General features: G+C 38.2%; 1 protein-coding gene across 4 annotated transcripts in view; it reads right to left on the bottom strand.

The window, feature by feature from the left end:
• MYO1B (myosin IB) overlaps positions 1–17,710 on the bottom strand; it is a 112,587-nt gene that overhangs the window by 17,619 nt on the left and 77,258 nt on the right. For 2 of the 4 annotated variants that reach the window (XM_075756205.1, XM_075756202.1), the window contains 10 exons: positions 11,519–11,623; positions 9,967–10,029; positions 8,989–9,189; positions 6,655–6,881; positions 6,282–6,482; positions 4,948–5,041; positions 4,352–4,501; positions 2,080–2,148; positions 356–442; positions 1–15 (listed from right to left, as the gene is read on the bottom strand). The exon at positions 1–15 is cut by the window's left edge and continues 72 nt beyond it. In XM_075756205.1, coding sequence (XP_075612320.1) covers positions 1–15; positions 356–442; positions 2,080–2,148; positions 4,352–4,501; positions 4,948–5,041; positions 6,282–6,482; positions 6,655–6,881; positions 8,989–9,189; positions 9,967–10,029; positions 11,519–11,623 — 1,212 coding nt within the window. The remainder of the gene's footprint in view (positions 16–355; positions 443–2,079; positions 2,149–4,351; positions 4,502–4,947; positions 5,042–6,281; positions 6,483–6,654; positions 6,882–8,988; positions 9,190–9,966; positions 10,030–11,518; positions 11,624–17,710) is intronic. The other 2 variants (XM_075756203.1, XM_075756204.1) reach the window with 1 other exon arrangement.

Here is a 17,710-nt window from a genome sequence, read left to right as displayed (position 1 = left end):
CAGTTCCCTTCGCGCCTGTGATGCATTTGAAAATGGGATATAGAAAAGCTTAGGAAAGAAAAGGTTACTGCAAGTTCCCAACGGTGCGAGAAAGAAAGCAAGAAACCAGATACTACAAACAGCAAATATTAAAGCGTGTCCCAGCTTCCCAGATTGCACCAGCTAAAACATGTTAGCAGCAAAGAGAAACTAAAAAAAATAAAATAAAATAAAATAAAATAAAATAAAATAAAATAAAATAAAATAAAATCAGCAGTTTAAGCTACTGAAAATATTTCCAAATAACTTTATCCTGAAGGGCCTTCTTCATTCTATGTAGAGACAATTAAGTGCACAATTTGTTGCCATTTCTTACCTGGGTACCATGCCAATAAGCAGCAATTATTGTAGCAGCCTCATTACAACGCTTCTGATGCTTAAGTTCCCGAAGAAGTTTCCGAGCCTGTACACAATTGAAAACATTATTTTATTCAAAATAATAATTATAAATTCCTTTATGATTTTAAATTAAGGCACTGCAACCTGTAAATCTAGGCAAAACCAAAAAATGATGCCTCCAAATAAATAAATTTATAAATGCTACAGCCTAACATTCGCTGTCCCAGGGAGGATTCTGTGCGCAAGTGAGAGCTTGGGACGGGTAGGTCAGGGGATCTAGTTCAATGTTTAGTTTTCTCCCTGATTTGCTGCATCACCTGAGGTATCTATATGTCTGGCAACAATACTTTGCTGCACATAGTATATGTCTTATCCATTTAGACTGCTATAAAGAACAAATCACAAGTAAATTGCCTGGCTTTAGGTCACACTAAAGGCTGCTGTCATACCAGGCTTTTATCCATGGCAGTGCTACTGCAAAAGAGCATGTTACTCCAATAACAAACAGAAAACCGTAACTCGAGATGATGCTTTTATGCAGTTTTCTTCAAGTAACGCTCATGGGAAAAGATGGCACATCAATAGTTAGACTGAAAGGATATTTTTAACTCATTTGAACAAAATTGTAAGAAGTAATAATCAAGAAAAACAGTAAAATCAAATTACACTACCTTATTGGTGGCAAACTTTAAAACCTTCTGGGCAGGAGAGGGCTGTTTACACCTATAGCTAGTAACTGCAGCCCCTTCCCTGTCTGACAGGAAGGGAACTGACTCCAGAATTAAAGGCAGTTCTCTCTTCCCTGAACAGAGAGGAAAGCCACATTCAGTGGGGTGGAGAAAGGTTAATAAGAAAACAGACGAGCCCAGGGACATTTTTACTGAAGCTGGACAGCAGTAGTTGCTTTAAGCACTGTGGCTGCTTTCATGTGAGCTGTTAACCTCATTTTTACCCCTTATTACAGCATCACTCCTTAAGTCTCTACTATGGCTGCAGGGTTATCCCTTCATGAAGTACAAATCTCTCAAAGAAGAAGCAAAATTGTAGCAAATTGAGGCAGAGGACAAGCAAACAGCAATAAAGTACTTGCTCGAAACAAGTTGAGCACAGTACACTTTCACCCCTCTGCTTAGCACACACAGAATTGAAGACTTATCCCAAGTAACATACTGCCCAGGTGACCCAAACTCTTTTAAGCCTGCTTTCAATGTTGTTCATTCTTTGAGAATCCCATTAACCGTAAAATAACCACCAACCACAACTTTTTTCTTTCCAAATCAGTCCAACGTTACAGTTTCCATAAGCTCAGTGGCAGAGTCACGGACCATCCTGCTCTGGAGCTGCCAGGCTGCCTGGTCAGCACGTCCCTAGCTCTGCTCTGAACACCAGACTCACTCATTCACACTCCAGCCCATGTAAGGAGGGCTCCTCTCTCCAAATTCTCTGGCAGAAGACGCCCCAAGCATAGCCCAGTAGTTTAGCATGGTTCCAGCTTTCCACTTGCACTGTTTGCAGGGAAATACAGGCTGCATGCAGATGTCCCAAACTCACCTCTTCTACGGCAAACACGAGTGTTTAACGTCTATGGCACAGCCACAGTTCAATGGACAGAAGGCATGAAAGTCAGGAGGTTCAGTGCACGTGGAATGTGTTTTCTGATCTGCTCCTTACCTTACATAGCTGCAGTAACAGGAAACTCACCTTCCATCCTCTGATGTAAGACTGTACTACAATAGCCGAACTCTTTATCTTCTGATACTTTTTTTGTTGCTGTATTGGGAATAAATATGTGATGTTTAGAACAGAGTATTGCAACTGTAAAGTACTGTATAATAAAACTTTCATTACTAACATTTGAAAATATGATTAAGGATACAAGCACTATATGTAAAATGAACAACTTTTGACCAAGCAGATCAGAGTTTAGATTCTGTGTTCACCTCGAGAGGAAACAAAGCGCATCAACAATGCTGCACAGACAATGTCACTCTCTGTTTACAGGAGCACTGACTTCATGGTCAGCAGCACAAAAGTGACATGGATTAAATACTAACAGTTACAGCTTTATTTGTCTTTCCCACCAACAGAGTGGCATACAAACCATCACAAATGCTCAGGTTTGTTGGCTAAGCTTTTTACCACCTTTTCATAAGATTTGTGCTGTTCCTATTAGCCGCAGTCCCTTTATAATACCAAATGCTGATGATAACTTAGGAACAGAAAAAATGAAAACCCATGGATTCCTGAATGACATGCTGGAATATTGTCCAAGTATGCCAATTCGAACAATAAATTTCCTGGAGAACCGAGCGTTTTCTTTCTAAAAAGCTCAGCTCTCCAGTAAACAAGCGGTTAGTATAATACTAAGCGATCAACAGCTGACAGACTTTGCAACAAGGCTTTTAGACTTTACGCTCAGCCCACTCAATTACAGTGAACATCTCTGTGAGCAAGCTAGAGAGAATCCCCTCTAGGCCACGTTCATGCCACGACTGATGTCTGTCGTGCCTCGCAAGGGAACAGACAGGCAAGTGTCCGCAGAGCCTTTAGCCAAGCCTCCAGCATAAGGAATTGTCAAAAAGCTTTGTACGTGCAAGGGATTCCTTATGAAGCCTTCCAAATCACAGTGCCTAACAGTCATGCTGGGTTAAGAGAATGACGCTCTCCATCTACATTGAGAGGCTGAAGAAATATCGCTATCGTCATCCATAAGTAATTCTGAGGGTCTTGCTATGACTTCATCCTGCATTCATAGACAATTGCTGCCATGTTTCACCAGTTAACCAGTAAAGGTCTACAGTTAAGAAATCAAGACTAATGTGAACTTGGTCACACACTTGGTTTTTTACTTCTTCATAATTAAAAGTTGTGCCAATCTAGCTTGATAACTCAATTTTTAATTCATTAAGATTGTATGAGATCATAAAGAAGCTATATGGGCGCAATGCCATTCTGTAATGATGTTTTTTTGTAGAAATGGTGCATTCTATCACAGAAGTTCAGAGAGAAGAGTTTTTACAGTGAAAAAGCATTTATTCATACTTTTTCCAAATTATCTATACTTCTCTCTAATTATCCAAGATAACTGAACCAAACACTAATGGCTTTCAAGATGATAAACAGAAGTGCTCGTCAACTGAAAAACAGTGATTGTCAAGTCTGCAACTTCCAGTTTAAGACACTTTCTTTGCACATCATGTATTTTATCAAGCTTTCCAATATGCACACAATAACAAAACCCAGCTGAGATGTTTAAGAACTGTTTTAAAACTTAAAAGCAATAAAACATTTTTCTATCATGTAAGTCATTGTTATTTACTAACTGACAAAAAGACATAAAAGAGTCATGTAACAGTATTGTTCAGCTCAGGACACAGAATACCCAGTCTACAAACAGGTTTGAAACTGTTTTAGAACTGTATCAATAACAACTACTGAACTACGAGTCTTATGAGCTATAATTAAAATAAATCCCTGGGATCCTCCCAAGCAGCATTCCTGAGCCTCAAATGCAAAGGTTCCAAATAAGGCAAAAAATACAAAAAGTCTTAGGAATGGCTGAATTCCACAGAATTGCACATGTATATTACCAAACATTTTTTTACACGTTAACCATATGTTTTGAAAGCACTCTAAACGCCAGGCAGCACAGCATTTTAGCTGAATGAAAAAGACTCTTCCCAGCTGCCCTACAAAATCCTGTTCTTGCAGAGCTAAAGGACTCTGGTGAGCTTTTTAATAATTGAAGCACAAGCACAAAGTAAATACTTAACAGTGGTCTCTAGAAACTGAATTTTCTTTTATTCACATTTTTGGTACTTAAATACTAACATAAAGTTGATTTTTTTCAACATTTCTCCATACATATCAAGGAAAAATATCATATGAGGATTATATGAAATATCAAAGTTCTATGAAAAAACATATTAAACAATAAAAAGAACCCCCCCATTTAGTAAGGGAATTATCTTACTGCATATCTCCTGTACCAGGAAGCAATCACAATCTGGCTTTTTTTCATCAACAAGAAGCGTGTGCGGCACTTCCAACCTCTGTAAATCTTCTCAATTAGAGTAGCCAAGTCCTCCAACCGCTGCTTTCTCAAATCTTCTAGTTTGAAGAGCTGTGTGTGAAGTTTTTTTTAGGGGTTTGTTTGGCATTGGAAGAAAAATAGTAGGGGAGAAAAGACCAAAAAAACCCATAAGCACGCTATTGTAAGAGCAATCTCTCCTTTATTCAAGTCCCCCTTGACACACCTTTAGATTTATTCATCTTCAGAGCTGTAGGCAAATGCATCAACAGGGTTTGTGGCAGATACGTTGCCACAAGTCAGTACATGAAAGTTACATTACATTCAGGCTGACAACTATTGTAGAGTCTTGATTCACACCAATTTTAATAGGTCCAACATAAAAAATTGCCTTTTTAAATGCTATATTCCACAGCAATACATCAATGCACTGTATCTAGAAAAAACTGTAGTAATCAGCTAGTAAATTATGCAGTTCAGAAGAGGCTATCCTCATGAAAGATGGTTTGATTTTGCCGGGGAAGACATTTCTCACTTACCGTTCTTGGGTTGCGGATGAATATCTTTGATCTACCAAATGAAAATTCTTCTTCAGGGATTTCCAATTCATTAAACAGTACCTCTACTCCAGCCCTAATAAGAAGTAAATGAGCTTAACAAACATGACCCCCAGCTCTAAAACTTCTTAGTTTACGTTCACAGATTAATTTATGGAAAATATATGAAAGCATATTTTAAATTCTTAAATAGTGCTTCACATAAGAAGATTGAAAACCTAACTCATTTACTCACTGGTTATTTAGCTAAAGGCAAGAATAATCACTGTAAAGATTCAGAATAATTTGATGAAAAAAGAGTAATTTTTATTTAACACCATCAGCAATGGCCTATTTTTTCCTCTTACAGCTATAAAGATTTTACCGTAAAAAAAAAGAAAAGAAAAAAGGAAGGCCTCACATACTAACATAAAAATGTGAAACAGAGACCGATGAGTTTGACAAATGCTAATGTTCTACACTCTACCAGCTGCATTTTATAAATGTCAACAAAAAAGAAAGGAGAGAAATTGTACGGAATTTTGTGAGGATTGTAACAATGCTGTTGTCATCAATACCGCACTTCCACCACTATCTTGATAACCTAAATATTTAAATTGTAGCTAAAGATATTAATCTATTATGAAAGAAATTTAAATCACGCTATTGGTGGCCAAATGTAAGAAAAATTAAGAGGAGCTCATTTGCCTACTCAAGATGTCATCTGTAAAAATACATGTCCATACTATGCGATTTAAAATTACATACTTCATACAATTGATTTGCAAGAGGTATTATCTCATAGTTGTTCACTGATCATTATGTAAAATTATTCTTGAAAGGATAAAGGAAGATTGCATGACTGTCTTCACAGAAATGGGTGTTCCTACACTTTGAAAGTTGGTTATTAAAGATAAGTGTCCTTCTGATCATTCCAGACCTCCTCATGATTCTACTCCATTATCTCTCTCCCCACCACTTTCTTTCAGGCCCAAATCAGTATAAAGGCTGAAATATATTCCAAACCCAACGTGCTCTCCTTGCTCTTTTCTGTTAGAAGATTACTGCATAATTAAAATCATGTCCTTTGCCAAGGAAATGTAATTTTTAGCCTACTGAAAAGTATAGGTTTCCCAGTGAAATCATCCAAAATCCAGAACAAGATCCTAAGGAAAACATACAAGTAAAACATTTGAGCCGCACTGGCTTAGTTTTAATTTACTTTTAAAATATTTGAACATTCATTAAATAAATAAATAAATAAATACCAGAACATGTGGGAGACAGTAATTTCAATCATTGGAACAGGACAGGTAAGAATACTGATGTTTTCCTACCTGGCTGGCCCTCTCCAGTGGGGCCATGTCTGCTTACACAGCATTTTGTACCTTTCCAGGCAAGGCTCGTACGCCTGCCTGAATGCATAACCTGCCCTTCTGACTCGGACGTTCTCCAGAAGACCGAGGTAGCGGATCTGGTGGCACACCAGGGCATCATTGAAAATGTGTGCAGCCTTTTTGTCGTTGGGTTTGATGCACCTGGAGAGGGAAACCAACAGGGACGCTTGTTTGCAGCACTGTACATGTCAACAACTATTATTGTGAGTTTAAACCACACATTTCAATAGTTCAGCTGTGGATATCAACACTTTTCAAATTCTTAACTTTGCTAAACATAAATTCACCAAAGCTTTGTCACAGGGTAATTTACCTAATGTAGTTTGGATTTTTTGTCTGAAGATTTTTCATCAGGGTAGCAACCGAAGCCTTGAACTGTGAACCTGCCGTCGGTGGTCTCTTCAGATTGATCTTAGCGGGGTTACCTTCTGGGAACAACGCTTTGATGAGAGTGTGACTGGCCTTCCACATGGCCTGGGAGAGGTCCCGGTACAGAAGATCATTATTTTTGTCAACAAATCCTTCCACCTGGTACATAACCTGAACAATACAGAAGAGCCTCATCAGAGCATGTTTTGAACTGTAACATAGGACAGTTCAAAATTGAACCAAGAAATTGATTTCTCCTTTCTCACTATCCAAAAAAAACAAAAGACATTTTAGCTTCCCTTTTAAATTTGACATTTGGAAGACTTTGTTGGATAAAACTTCTTTGAACACGTTTCCTGAGAAAGATGCATTTTCTCACACTGCTAACAGGTCATTATGCTGATCAATTCTGGTTTCTGAAATGGAAAAAACCCATCATCCCTGGTAACTCTGACACACCACCGCTTGCCAATACTCCAAAACAATCCTTTATTGGCTGAAAAAAAACTTTTCTCCTTCTCTTTTGAATCACAACAGCAAAAATACCCTTTCCCTTCAAAGTACTAATGCTTACATTATTTGCCTGAAACGAGATATGAAATATCACCTCTTGATATCACAGCAGCCAGCAGCTATCCATGCAGTTCTCAGGGGACTGTTATTTTAAAGGACTTTTACCAGGAAAACAGTCCAACGACGACAAGCATGAATGCAAAGCTCTGACCTGCAGCTGGAGACCCAGGAGGCATCCAGGGGAACTTCATGCAGATCTCAGATTGCTACTGGCTTTTTTAATTTTTGAGGGTAGGGAATTTAGTTTGATTAATTGTGACCAGTCATCCGGCTGGTAATACAGATTCTTCAGCTTCATGATTTCTCAGTTCTGTGTAGATATGTACTATGTACACAGAATACCGAATAAGACTAACACTGACATAGCCATATTTTACACAACAGCAAGGGACTGGGAATTCAGGCAGCATTGTTCTTTGGAGTACACATTTCTGTTTCAGACAGATGTGGTAAATGCCACTACTGAAAAAAAAAAACAAACAAACCTGCTCATATGAACTTGCTTATATTTCATAAATGGAGAATCAAACTTTTGTTGTCTAGTGACTAGATCAAAATGTTCTCAGCTGAGGATGGAAAAACAACATTCCTCCCAAAATAGGAGGAATTCACTGACTGCTCTACTGGGTAAGTGAATGCCAATAACAATCAAAGACCCTCACTGCCTGCTAAGGCACAGTCTGTTTGCAGTCCTTCTCAAAGCAATGGGGTATTTTCAATTCACTTTGAATTTGGAAAAGCAAAGAAGCATCTAAGTATTAATCCCCAATAGAATATATGCCATTACAAAACATTCTTATGAAATACATAACATAAAGGTAATGAATGGCTGCCTCGAGGGTGGAAATTATGACATTTCCAGCACTATTTTGAATGAGCAAGTTATCGAGCTATTCAAAATTTTAAGATTGAGAAAATGTTAAAAAATAGGGAAGTATTAAAGTCCTAGCAAATTGAACACTTTCCAAATAGTCACTACTCTATGGAATTAACGGTTCAGCAGATTCAAACAAGAGGTATAGTTTCAATCCCTATCCTTACTTTTTTTTTCCTTCTTTTTTACGAATGTAATGATTTTTATTTTTATTATTAAAAAGTCATACTGGATTATACATCAAAAACTATCAGAATTGTATTTATTCATACTGCTTATGTTGTAAAAAGCAAATATATTTGCAAGCCCTCTGTATAGCTTTCTCTTCCATCTGTTTAAACATGTAGGCTGTCAAAATAAACTTAGTTCCTTCAAACATACAAAAACTCTACTTTCTCATCAATATGACTAAGGACTTCAGCTAGTTCAGTGACAAAGAACATGTTTTCCAAAATGTCTTGCCTTCAGATCTGTGTGAATTTTTGTCATTCTAAACAACATTTTTATTTCCAGACACCCTAGCAGCACAAGCAGTTCACCACCAAAGCACATGGGACATCGTTTTCCTTTGCTGAAAGGAATACCGCCCTCGATTTCAACTAGAGCGGCATGATCTCTGAAAACCTTCCAGCCCAAATCACAAATCTTAGGCTTAAGATAGAAAAGATTAAGACTGATCTGGACTTTTTGATCAACTATTGACTCAAGCAATTCTCCTCCATTACTGTAACATCATGTAATGGATGAAGAGCCTCCCCACTGTACCAAACCCAGGCTTCACACAGGTATAACACCCTCCAAACACTGCGTACTCCCCGCTTCACCAGGTACCTTGCCAGCGTAATGCTGAATCCTGAAGCAGCTGTGAGGCAAGGTGGTGTCGTTGAGGAACCGGGAGCACTTGCTCATCCTGCTCTCAAAATGCTGGTGAGTGGCACAGACTTGGTTCAGTTTTTCTAAAAAGGTGTCATCGGTAACAGTTCCTGGTCTCAGGCATTCTTCGTCTAGCATGGCCAGGATTCCAGTTTGGTTCTGAAGTTTCGAGACAAGAACTTTAGTGTTTGTTTCCATCACATTTCCATCAAGGCATAAAAAAGAGACCGCGCTCTCTTCCTGTTTGACTTTTGCTACCCAGAAAAACGTTCTTCAAGCCATCTCAAAGTTTGGTTCTCTTCCTCATCCCCACTTCCAACAGATTTTTAGTATCTGCGTTTTTGAAAGACTGCTTCTGAGATCTGAATCTTGAACTTCATGTGCGAATTTCATATCATTTACTCAGACTGTAGAAACTCCAAGTTAACTGGAAGTAGCCAGTTTATGGGTAAAACCAGCACATGTTTTATGTTAATAGTTAAAACCTGTTCTTTTCCGATTGTTAAGGAATTTTATCATTCTTGCTGTGCTAAGTCCATAGGAAGTCCTCTTATTAGATACAAGTACTTTATGTACCTAAAGCACTCAGTAACAAGTCATTGAGTTTTCTAGTTTCCATATAAAAAGAAATGTCATTTATAATGCAGCATGTGATATCTGCTATTGAAAACAGCACTAAAGTAAACATTTAACGGTTGTTTGGTGGTTGTGGGGTTTTTGTGTAGGTGCTGCTGAACACCTCTAACAAAGCAACACAGAGTCTTATAATATTTTTTTTTTCAGTAAAATAAACTTTTACCATACAAAATAAGATGACATACAATGAGTAGCTTGTTTTCTAAAATCAAAGGGCATGAGGATGTGGTACAGACTTTACAGCTAAATTCAATGCACGCATTAAAAAATTATTCAGAGAGATTCTAGAATATAACTTACATTTTCTATTAGGTCACAAATTATAGCATTGTTGAAATACTCAATATGAGTCCATTCAATCCCCTATTAGAAAAAAAGAATAAACGTATGAACAGGAAAACAATCGAGGGAGTTTTTCCTCTAGGCAATTGAAATTATATACCAGTTAACTAAGATACCACTTCCAAATGTAATTCTATGTGTTTACCAACATTTTATTTATTAAGAAAGAAATGCAATCATCTACTGCTAACATTATCTGTGCAAAATGACTGTCCCCAAGCGGCTGCCAAACCCGGTCTCCATTCCTTTCCCCCACCCGTGTCAGCTTCCCATGCACTCCCCTGGCGCCCCGCCAGACCCCTCCCGCCCCAGCTCCGCTCTGCCCACGCTCCCACTCGTTAGAAGGAAATAAGCCCATTTCACTGCAAGCATCCTGGATCACAATTTCTAAGCTCTTAGTTGTTGGGTTGGTGTTTTGTTTTTTTTTAATGGGAAGAAGAAAGAGGGTTAAATTTAGATGAGTCCATCTGAAAAATCCAGAGTCTGGCTGTTGGTCAGATATTCTTAATACCCTATTTTTTTCAAATTTCCAGGATGAAATGCCAATGCATCAGGAGGTAATATGGGTAGGGCAAAGGACTGGAAAAAAATAATATTAATTTCATTCTTAATTTGCATTCTGCGGCACATCTTACGGTTTAGTTTTTTCAAAATGTTTTAAATATCGCTCAAGAAGCAAATTGCAGTAATGATGTTTCAAGAGTTTTATCACTGAATGCCAAAATAAAAAAAGACATGCTAAAACTTCATATTCTCCTCAGGATTATAAGGCAGGAATCTTATTCAATTTTTAAAATTGTTTACCCAGCAAAATGGCATCATCCAATTTGAGTACGGACAGCATATGCTGGTTTCTACAGCTGTGAGCTGATATTTTGTCTGAACTCTGTATATCACAGGGAGCACTGCTAAAACCTAATAAAACTTTAACTCAACATACACTCACAGAATAACATCAAACATCAGAGTCCAGGCTCCAAAGCACATCTTAAAATTTACCTGTAGAGCTTACACAGCTTCCTTCAATACTCAATTGAGAGAAAACTAGAACCAAAATCTACGTGTAGTTTCTTTCATGTTGCACGCTATTGTTTCACCCACCCAACTCCCTTTTGAAACAGGATTAGCTGTGGCCACTGCTGGGGTGTATCCCAGACGCTACTGTGTAATCCAAAACACAGGCTGTAGGGTAATGGCACTAATACCAGAAAGCAGTATTAGCCTTCTAATAAATGAATTAGCCCTTGCTCAGAACTGCTAGTCATTGATGCCAATAATTGAGAGTTGGCTCTGGTTTGTACCTGGAGAACTCAGAAAGTGAAAGAAAACCCAAACCAACTTTTTTTGCTTAATGTAACTACCACACAGTCCTACACAAACACACTCCATGCCAGGCCTGTGGCCAAAAAGTGACTCTGTTCCCTGAAAAGAGATTCCAGCATGCATGCCTGTGTATCTTCATTACAGGAACAACAGGAAGAGGAGAGGATAAGGAAAGATCCATTATTACCTCTCGGATGTATTCCTCCTGCTCTTCTTTGAGGGTGAGTTCAATGAAGATCTGCTGCAACTTCTCATTACAGTAGTTGATAATGAATTGCTCAAAGCTGTTGTCCTGTCAGATAAAACATGTTTGCATTTGCTGTTGTGTAAGCACCCTGGAACTCAGCTGGAGTAAGTTACTGCAGCAGCTGCAAGTCAACACGCTGCTTTAACTACTCCTTGCAACTTCGCAATGGGATGGTCTGAGTAATATTTTATGGAGGATGAGATTAGTTTGGAAATTTTAGACCAAGTCCTTCCCTGAGACTTTCTCCACTGGGAGGGACAGAAACTCTGTAGGTTTCTATTCGTGATGGCTCTGTATTGATTCCTTGGGACAAGTCATAAGGAGGTCTGTGGTGTCCGGGAATAAACAACAAAAGTTTTGCCTGCACTAATCTGTCCCCACATGTAAATGTAGTCCCCTGCAGGTTCTGATAAATAAAATTATGCAGGTAGCATTAGCTTTTTTCCAACCAGGATCCCTCAGTAGCCAAGAAAGTCTCCTGTTTCACTACAGACCGAGGCCCAAGCTGCTCTTCTGGTTGCAGCAGAGCCTGGGTTAAGAGATTATTGACTCCAGAGGTCAACCCACCTCCTCCCTGCCAACAAACTGCTTGTATAATTGCCCCCTGAAATGATGGGAATTAAAAAACTTGATCAGCCAAAAATCCTTTAAAAGGCCAACTCATATAAAACTGGGTTAGGGAGCGAGCACGCACGTGACCCTTTGCAGAAGGGACCGGGGAATAGAGCAGACCCCAGGAGGAGGGGTGGGCAGTGGGAAGGCTGCTCAGCAACTGCACCCACGGCAGCCTACTCCATCACAGCTGCGCGGCAGGACGGCTGCAGGAGCAGGGCTGTGACATTGCACAGCACGCTTCCAGAGGGACACACGTCAGCATCGGAAACGATGGCCACAGCAAGCCCCTAAATACCAGAGGTATTTTAAAAAAGCCTACTAAAGCTTTACTGCTAACATCACCAGGGCCACGGCTGCAGCATAAAAGCTGTGGTTCACCACTTCATTATCTTAAATGAGTGCAGTTTGGAGGCCAGGTGCCCATTCTGAGGACTGGTTTAAAATGCCACTTTCAAAGAAAAAGGAAACGGCAGCTTCACTTGGTTTTTTCCAGTGCTTGAAAGAGTCATTAATATTGAAGGATTCCATACATGTTATCTGCAGAAATAACTGCAATCAAGAGTAATTTTGGATATCTGCTGCTGGTTTCTCTTCTGAGCTTTGTGGTTGTGGGTTTCCCCCTCCCTCGTCCCTTTTTTTTTTTTTTAATTCTTTCTTAATTACTAGTCATCAAGAATACTTTGGTTATTTAGGAACCCTGAAAATTTGCAGAATAAACCACTACGCCTTTTTACACTGTCAAATAAGTCTGCTGTACAATGCTTGTGAAGCTCAAGTTACAGTGACTCAATTTTTATGACTAAGGGCAACTGCAATCATTTAAATGTTTTAAATTAAGGATCTGGTTGCTCAAATGAGATTAAGAACACACAAGCAGATTAGAAAAATATTGAGGTAGCACAGATTACTTTTATCATTTTAGTTTTAGGTAAAGCAAAAATCATAGCTGATCACCACACTTTTTGAGCCACATCAAACTCTGCCCCTCACACCAATTGCAATTATCAATCAAGGATTGCAAAATTTGCGTAGCTCTAGATGAGAAAGTTAAAATTTGGCATGCACCAAAATCAGCACTGCAAACAAGTCATACTTACTGCATTCTGTTGCAAAAAGAAATTACATAAACTGCAGTCAGTACTTATACTACTTCCATAACAACACAGACTATAATATATCTATTAGCATTTATTTGGTGTACCAAGTAGATCAGTCTAAGACTCATTTCTATGTCACTGAAAATGTGAAGTACTATACAGAAATGTTATGTATTACTTCTTTGTAGATGAGTGTATCTTTAGGTGCTATCCAAAGATTATCAAATAAACCAAGGCGCATCAGAGTCTAACACAGAACAGCATTCTTGCATTGTCACATTTCTAAGTTGCCATGTCTCTTTTGTCTCAAAAAGCCATATATATAGCGCTCCGTAGACAAATCTCACTAAAGGGAGAGGAGAATGGGAGAGGGAAGAGAGAGTACTGGAGGAAGAATGAGTAAAAGTTTGACATATTCAGATAAGGCCATCACTTTAGACATATTGAGGTGAAGTACATGGACCCCAACTGACACATCACCCTGGCAAAGTGGAAGGGTAGAACACACTCGACATCCTCCTGCCAGGCACATGCCACCCAGCGCAGAAAGATTGTTTCTCCAAAAGACCATGTTAGTTCGATTACAAAGACTGCAGGACTTTTCGCTCACATGTTATTCAGAGTCTTCGTCTTCAAAAGAGGATGGAAACTGGACTGCAAATCCAGCTAAACCATCCAACTCAAATGTCATTAACAATACATTAAAAGTAATTGCTAGATGCATTCCTGATTTGCTATGTATCTGTGATATTTATGGTTTGCCAAAGGAAGGCAAACCAAAATCCACAGAGTTCTTCACAAATCACTCACTCTAAGCTATGAAATTCTATTTGGCATTGCCAAGCCACTGAAAATTGCTATTCCAGGAAAAAAAGTCATTGAAGCAGTAGCGATTTTGGTCTTTATGCTCCATACAGAGCAAAAGGCTAACAGTTAATTACAGCAAAGAAATGAGGAAAAATGTTTGGAATTACTGGAATTCTCAAGACACTTAACTCTGAACAGACCAGAAGACATTTGGTAAATTAAATACAGTTCAGAAAGAGGCATCTCCTACAGGTTTGAAGAAACACCATATGAAAAAATGATTTGAGTGCTTATCTCTGGACTTATCTGAATAAGGCAATAGAGATTCTGTGAATTTAATCTCCCTTGCTGCATATCTATAATTTTTTATTATGCAAGGACTTCACAAATCACAGATGAATGCTCACAAATGAATTGTCCCCTCACATTTTAAAGAAAGCTCCTAGAAATTAACATGATAGAACAAGAAGGCATCTAAAGGACTTCTGACATTGTTTTTTAGAAGACAATAGAGAATGGTTAATATCAGTGATAGCACATCACTAATGCAGGAGAAACAGGCTGGGAGGACCCAAACATCGAGAGACTGTACTTGCTCCTTATGCCAGCATTAAGTGCCAGAAGGGGTTTTGACAAACACAGAAGCAGCACAGTCAGACCCAAAATTTCAGGAAGAGATAGTAATTACAAATACTCTTGGGAAATCTTAAGGAAAAAAAATATTTAAGCCAGCACTTCTCAAATGCTTAAGAGTGTCAGCTTCTCTTCCAGGCTGTAATTCTGCTACTTTAATGTTGAGAGCATCATTTCAATCCCTGTATTTTTATAGCAGCATTTCAAACTATCCCTTTGAAATCGCTGTGGAATACAAAATGTAACCTTTGGGGAAGAAAAAACCACTCAGTCTCTCAAATTAAATTAAAAGTGCTGGGAAACAGAATGTCACCTGAGATAAGCTTAAAGTCATGTCAAATTTATAGATACAGATCAACCAATCACCCTCAGCTTACTCTCTCAATCTTTTATCAGATGCAACAATAAATTTAGACAAGTAGAAAAATTCACGAACAAAAATCAAAGCCTACTTCACTGTGGTTTTTACTTCACAAATAATGGGGTCTTGCTCATGCAGCTTTATTCTTTATCAACCTTCAAATTACTGGGCATCAAGGTGGCATTTCATGAATAGCAAGTTTTTGTACTTGTAAAAAATTCTGCTCTGTGCAAAAATATAGTGTTTAGATAAACAAGTAGATCACGATGTTGCACTCAAGTTGTTAGAGTCAATCGTGAAAAGACAAGAAGTTCTAGTTTTGAACCACTGCTATTACATGAATTACATACAGGTGCTTGAAAGTCTAAGGAAAATATTTTTTGTTCCTTAATATTTTACTTGATTTCTTCTTTGGAAGGTTCCAGTCATGTGTATCATGGAATAATCTGCAAAAACACCTATGGATGTTCCCGACCTTATCAAATGTTACACCAGTAAAATACCAATAGCAAACAGATAAAATAAAAATATCTTTGTCAAAAAACCTCCATGCTTACACTAAAAGTCTCTTACTGGTCTCAGGCAGATGTGTCTCCACATGCTGATGCTGAGTGTCATTTCTTGCATCAGATTTACAAACACAAAATATCTAAACCAGGGTATTTTCCTATGAAAACCAGCTATCTTCTAACCTCCTCTCCCCATAGCGTATTCAAATTCACTTTTGAGTACCCAGATTCCAGTGATTTCCAGAGACAGAGGCAACTAAGATACCTAACTTAAAACTGAAAACTGGGTACTTTTCCATACAAGTAGGTAGGAATAAATCCTTATCTTCCACCTGCCTAATAAAATCGTAGTTTAAGTGTTCCATTATCTTGTGTCCTCTTGGCTTCACTGTTTTCCCCAAATCAAGCATATGTTGTTGATCCAAATCTACAGACTTAGCTATATCATCAGTATCACACCTATACAAGGTGTTTCTCGATATTTCCTCTTCCTTCTTAATCTTTCACCACACCAGTTCTTGCTGAGTGCCAATTCAAAAATCTACACATTGCTCTGCCTAGAACCACAATGACAAAAAGGTGTTCAGCAACACCTTTTCAAACACCTTATGTGAACACATACAATTAAAAAAATATGAGACGTATTTAAAGAAAAAGCATAATTTAAAACAAAACTTAAACACTTCAAATCATGAGACTGTCTGTTGAAATCAACAGAACTAATACTATCAAACTGAACTTTTTGGTTAATATGGAGGGATGGGAAGACATAAAGAAACTGATGCTTCTGCTCTAACACACATAGCCCCAGAAAACAACTTTTTTCAACATCAGTGCAGCTCCAGGCATCAGAAGTCTCTGACCTCCTCCTAACATAGGCAGGTGATCCCAGGTAGTTCCATCAAGCCCCTGGACTACTACTGAGGCTCCTAGAGAAGAAGCCAGATGGCAAAAGTAATGATGATAAAAGACCAACAGACTCGCTTCACTGAGATGAATGGTGGAATGAATGGTGAAACCAACCAGCAAATTTAATTTATATCCTACTGTGGTCTCTGGGGATCAGAATTTTTATGTACGACCACAGAAGCATACGAATTTATGAGATGAAACTAAGAAATATAAATGCTAGAAGATGAAAATCAGCAAAATGGGGAAAATGCATTTAAAGAAAATGAAAGAGACACTATTTTTAGCTTAGAAAGCAATGAGATACCTGTGACTCAGTTATAAATATTTTCTTTTAAATTTTTTGCAAAGTTAGTGAAGATGTTATCAATATTTATCCCTTACTTTTCTGTTTATATATACAAACATTCACGTAATCAAACTTAATTGAAAAATATCTCATTTAAACTAGAATAAGCTCTGTGCTTTTGTGTAAATATCTCTATAGGCAAAGAATCAGAGAAGCACATCATTTAACTATAAATATTGCATGTATATGTAATCAAACTGTGTTTCAGTGTATCAAATGGAAGCAAGAAAGATATATGCTGAAGCTTCAGGGATTATCCATTTCCCATATTTGCATAGCACGACCAAGTGCAGTCCTTATGGATGCTACTGACACTCTGAAATCCACCCTGCTCTCGGCTGGGCTGCTGGACACACAGGTCTAAACCAAATTTGGAGGTAAAAGGGCAAGAAACTACAGTGAATGCAGCACACCCAATGCATGCGTGATCCACGGGGAAACCCAGGTACAATTGCTTCAACAAACTCAACCTGATAAATTACAGTCCTGGAACAACAGGAATTACAAATAGGCAAGAACCTACTATATAATCATAGCCATTCCTCTGCTGAGACAGAATAGCTGCTGTAAGGCAAAATGTTATTCTCACAACCTGAAGCAGAGCATTTATATATATTTGCTCCAGCATTTCAAATATTTCCTCTGTTGAAAACAGCCAGCCAATGGGATTTACTTCATATACCTGCGTTTTGCAAAATAAGCCTCTCTAAATACTTAAATTATAATGTGATTAATTAAATGATGATTAACTTCCTGGGATGCACGTCTGCTTCTGAGCACTCTAGCACTTAAGGAAATTATTGCTTTAACTGTATTTTAAAATCTCCGTAGCACCTAGGAGTCCAAACAAGG

This window comes from Balearica regulorum, chromosome 6, assembly GCF_011004875.1.
Source record: "Balearica regulorum gibbericeps isolate bBalReg1 chromosome 6, bBalReg1.pri, whole genome shotgun sequence".
Classification (NCBI taxonomy): domain Eukaryota; kingdom Metazoa; phylum Chordata; class Aves; order Gruiformes; family Gruidae; genus Balearica; species Balearica regulorum.
Note: the sequence above shows the minus strand (reverse complement) of the source record. Positions and strands in the feature narration are given on the sequence as shown.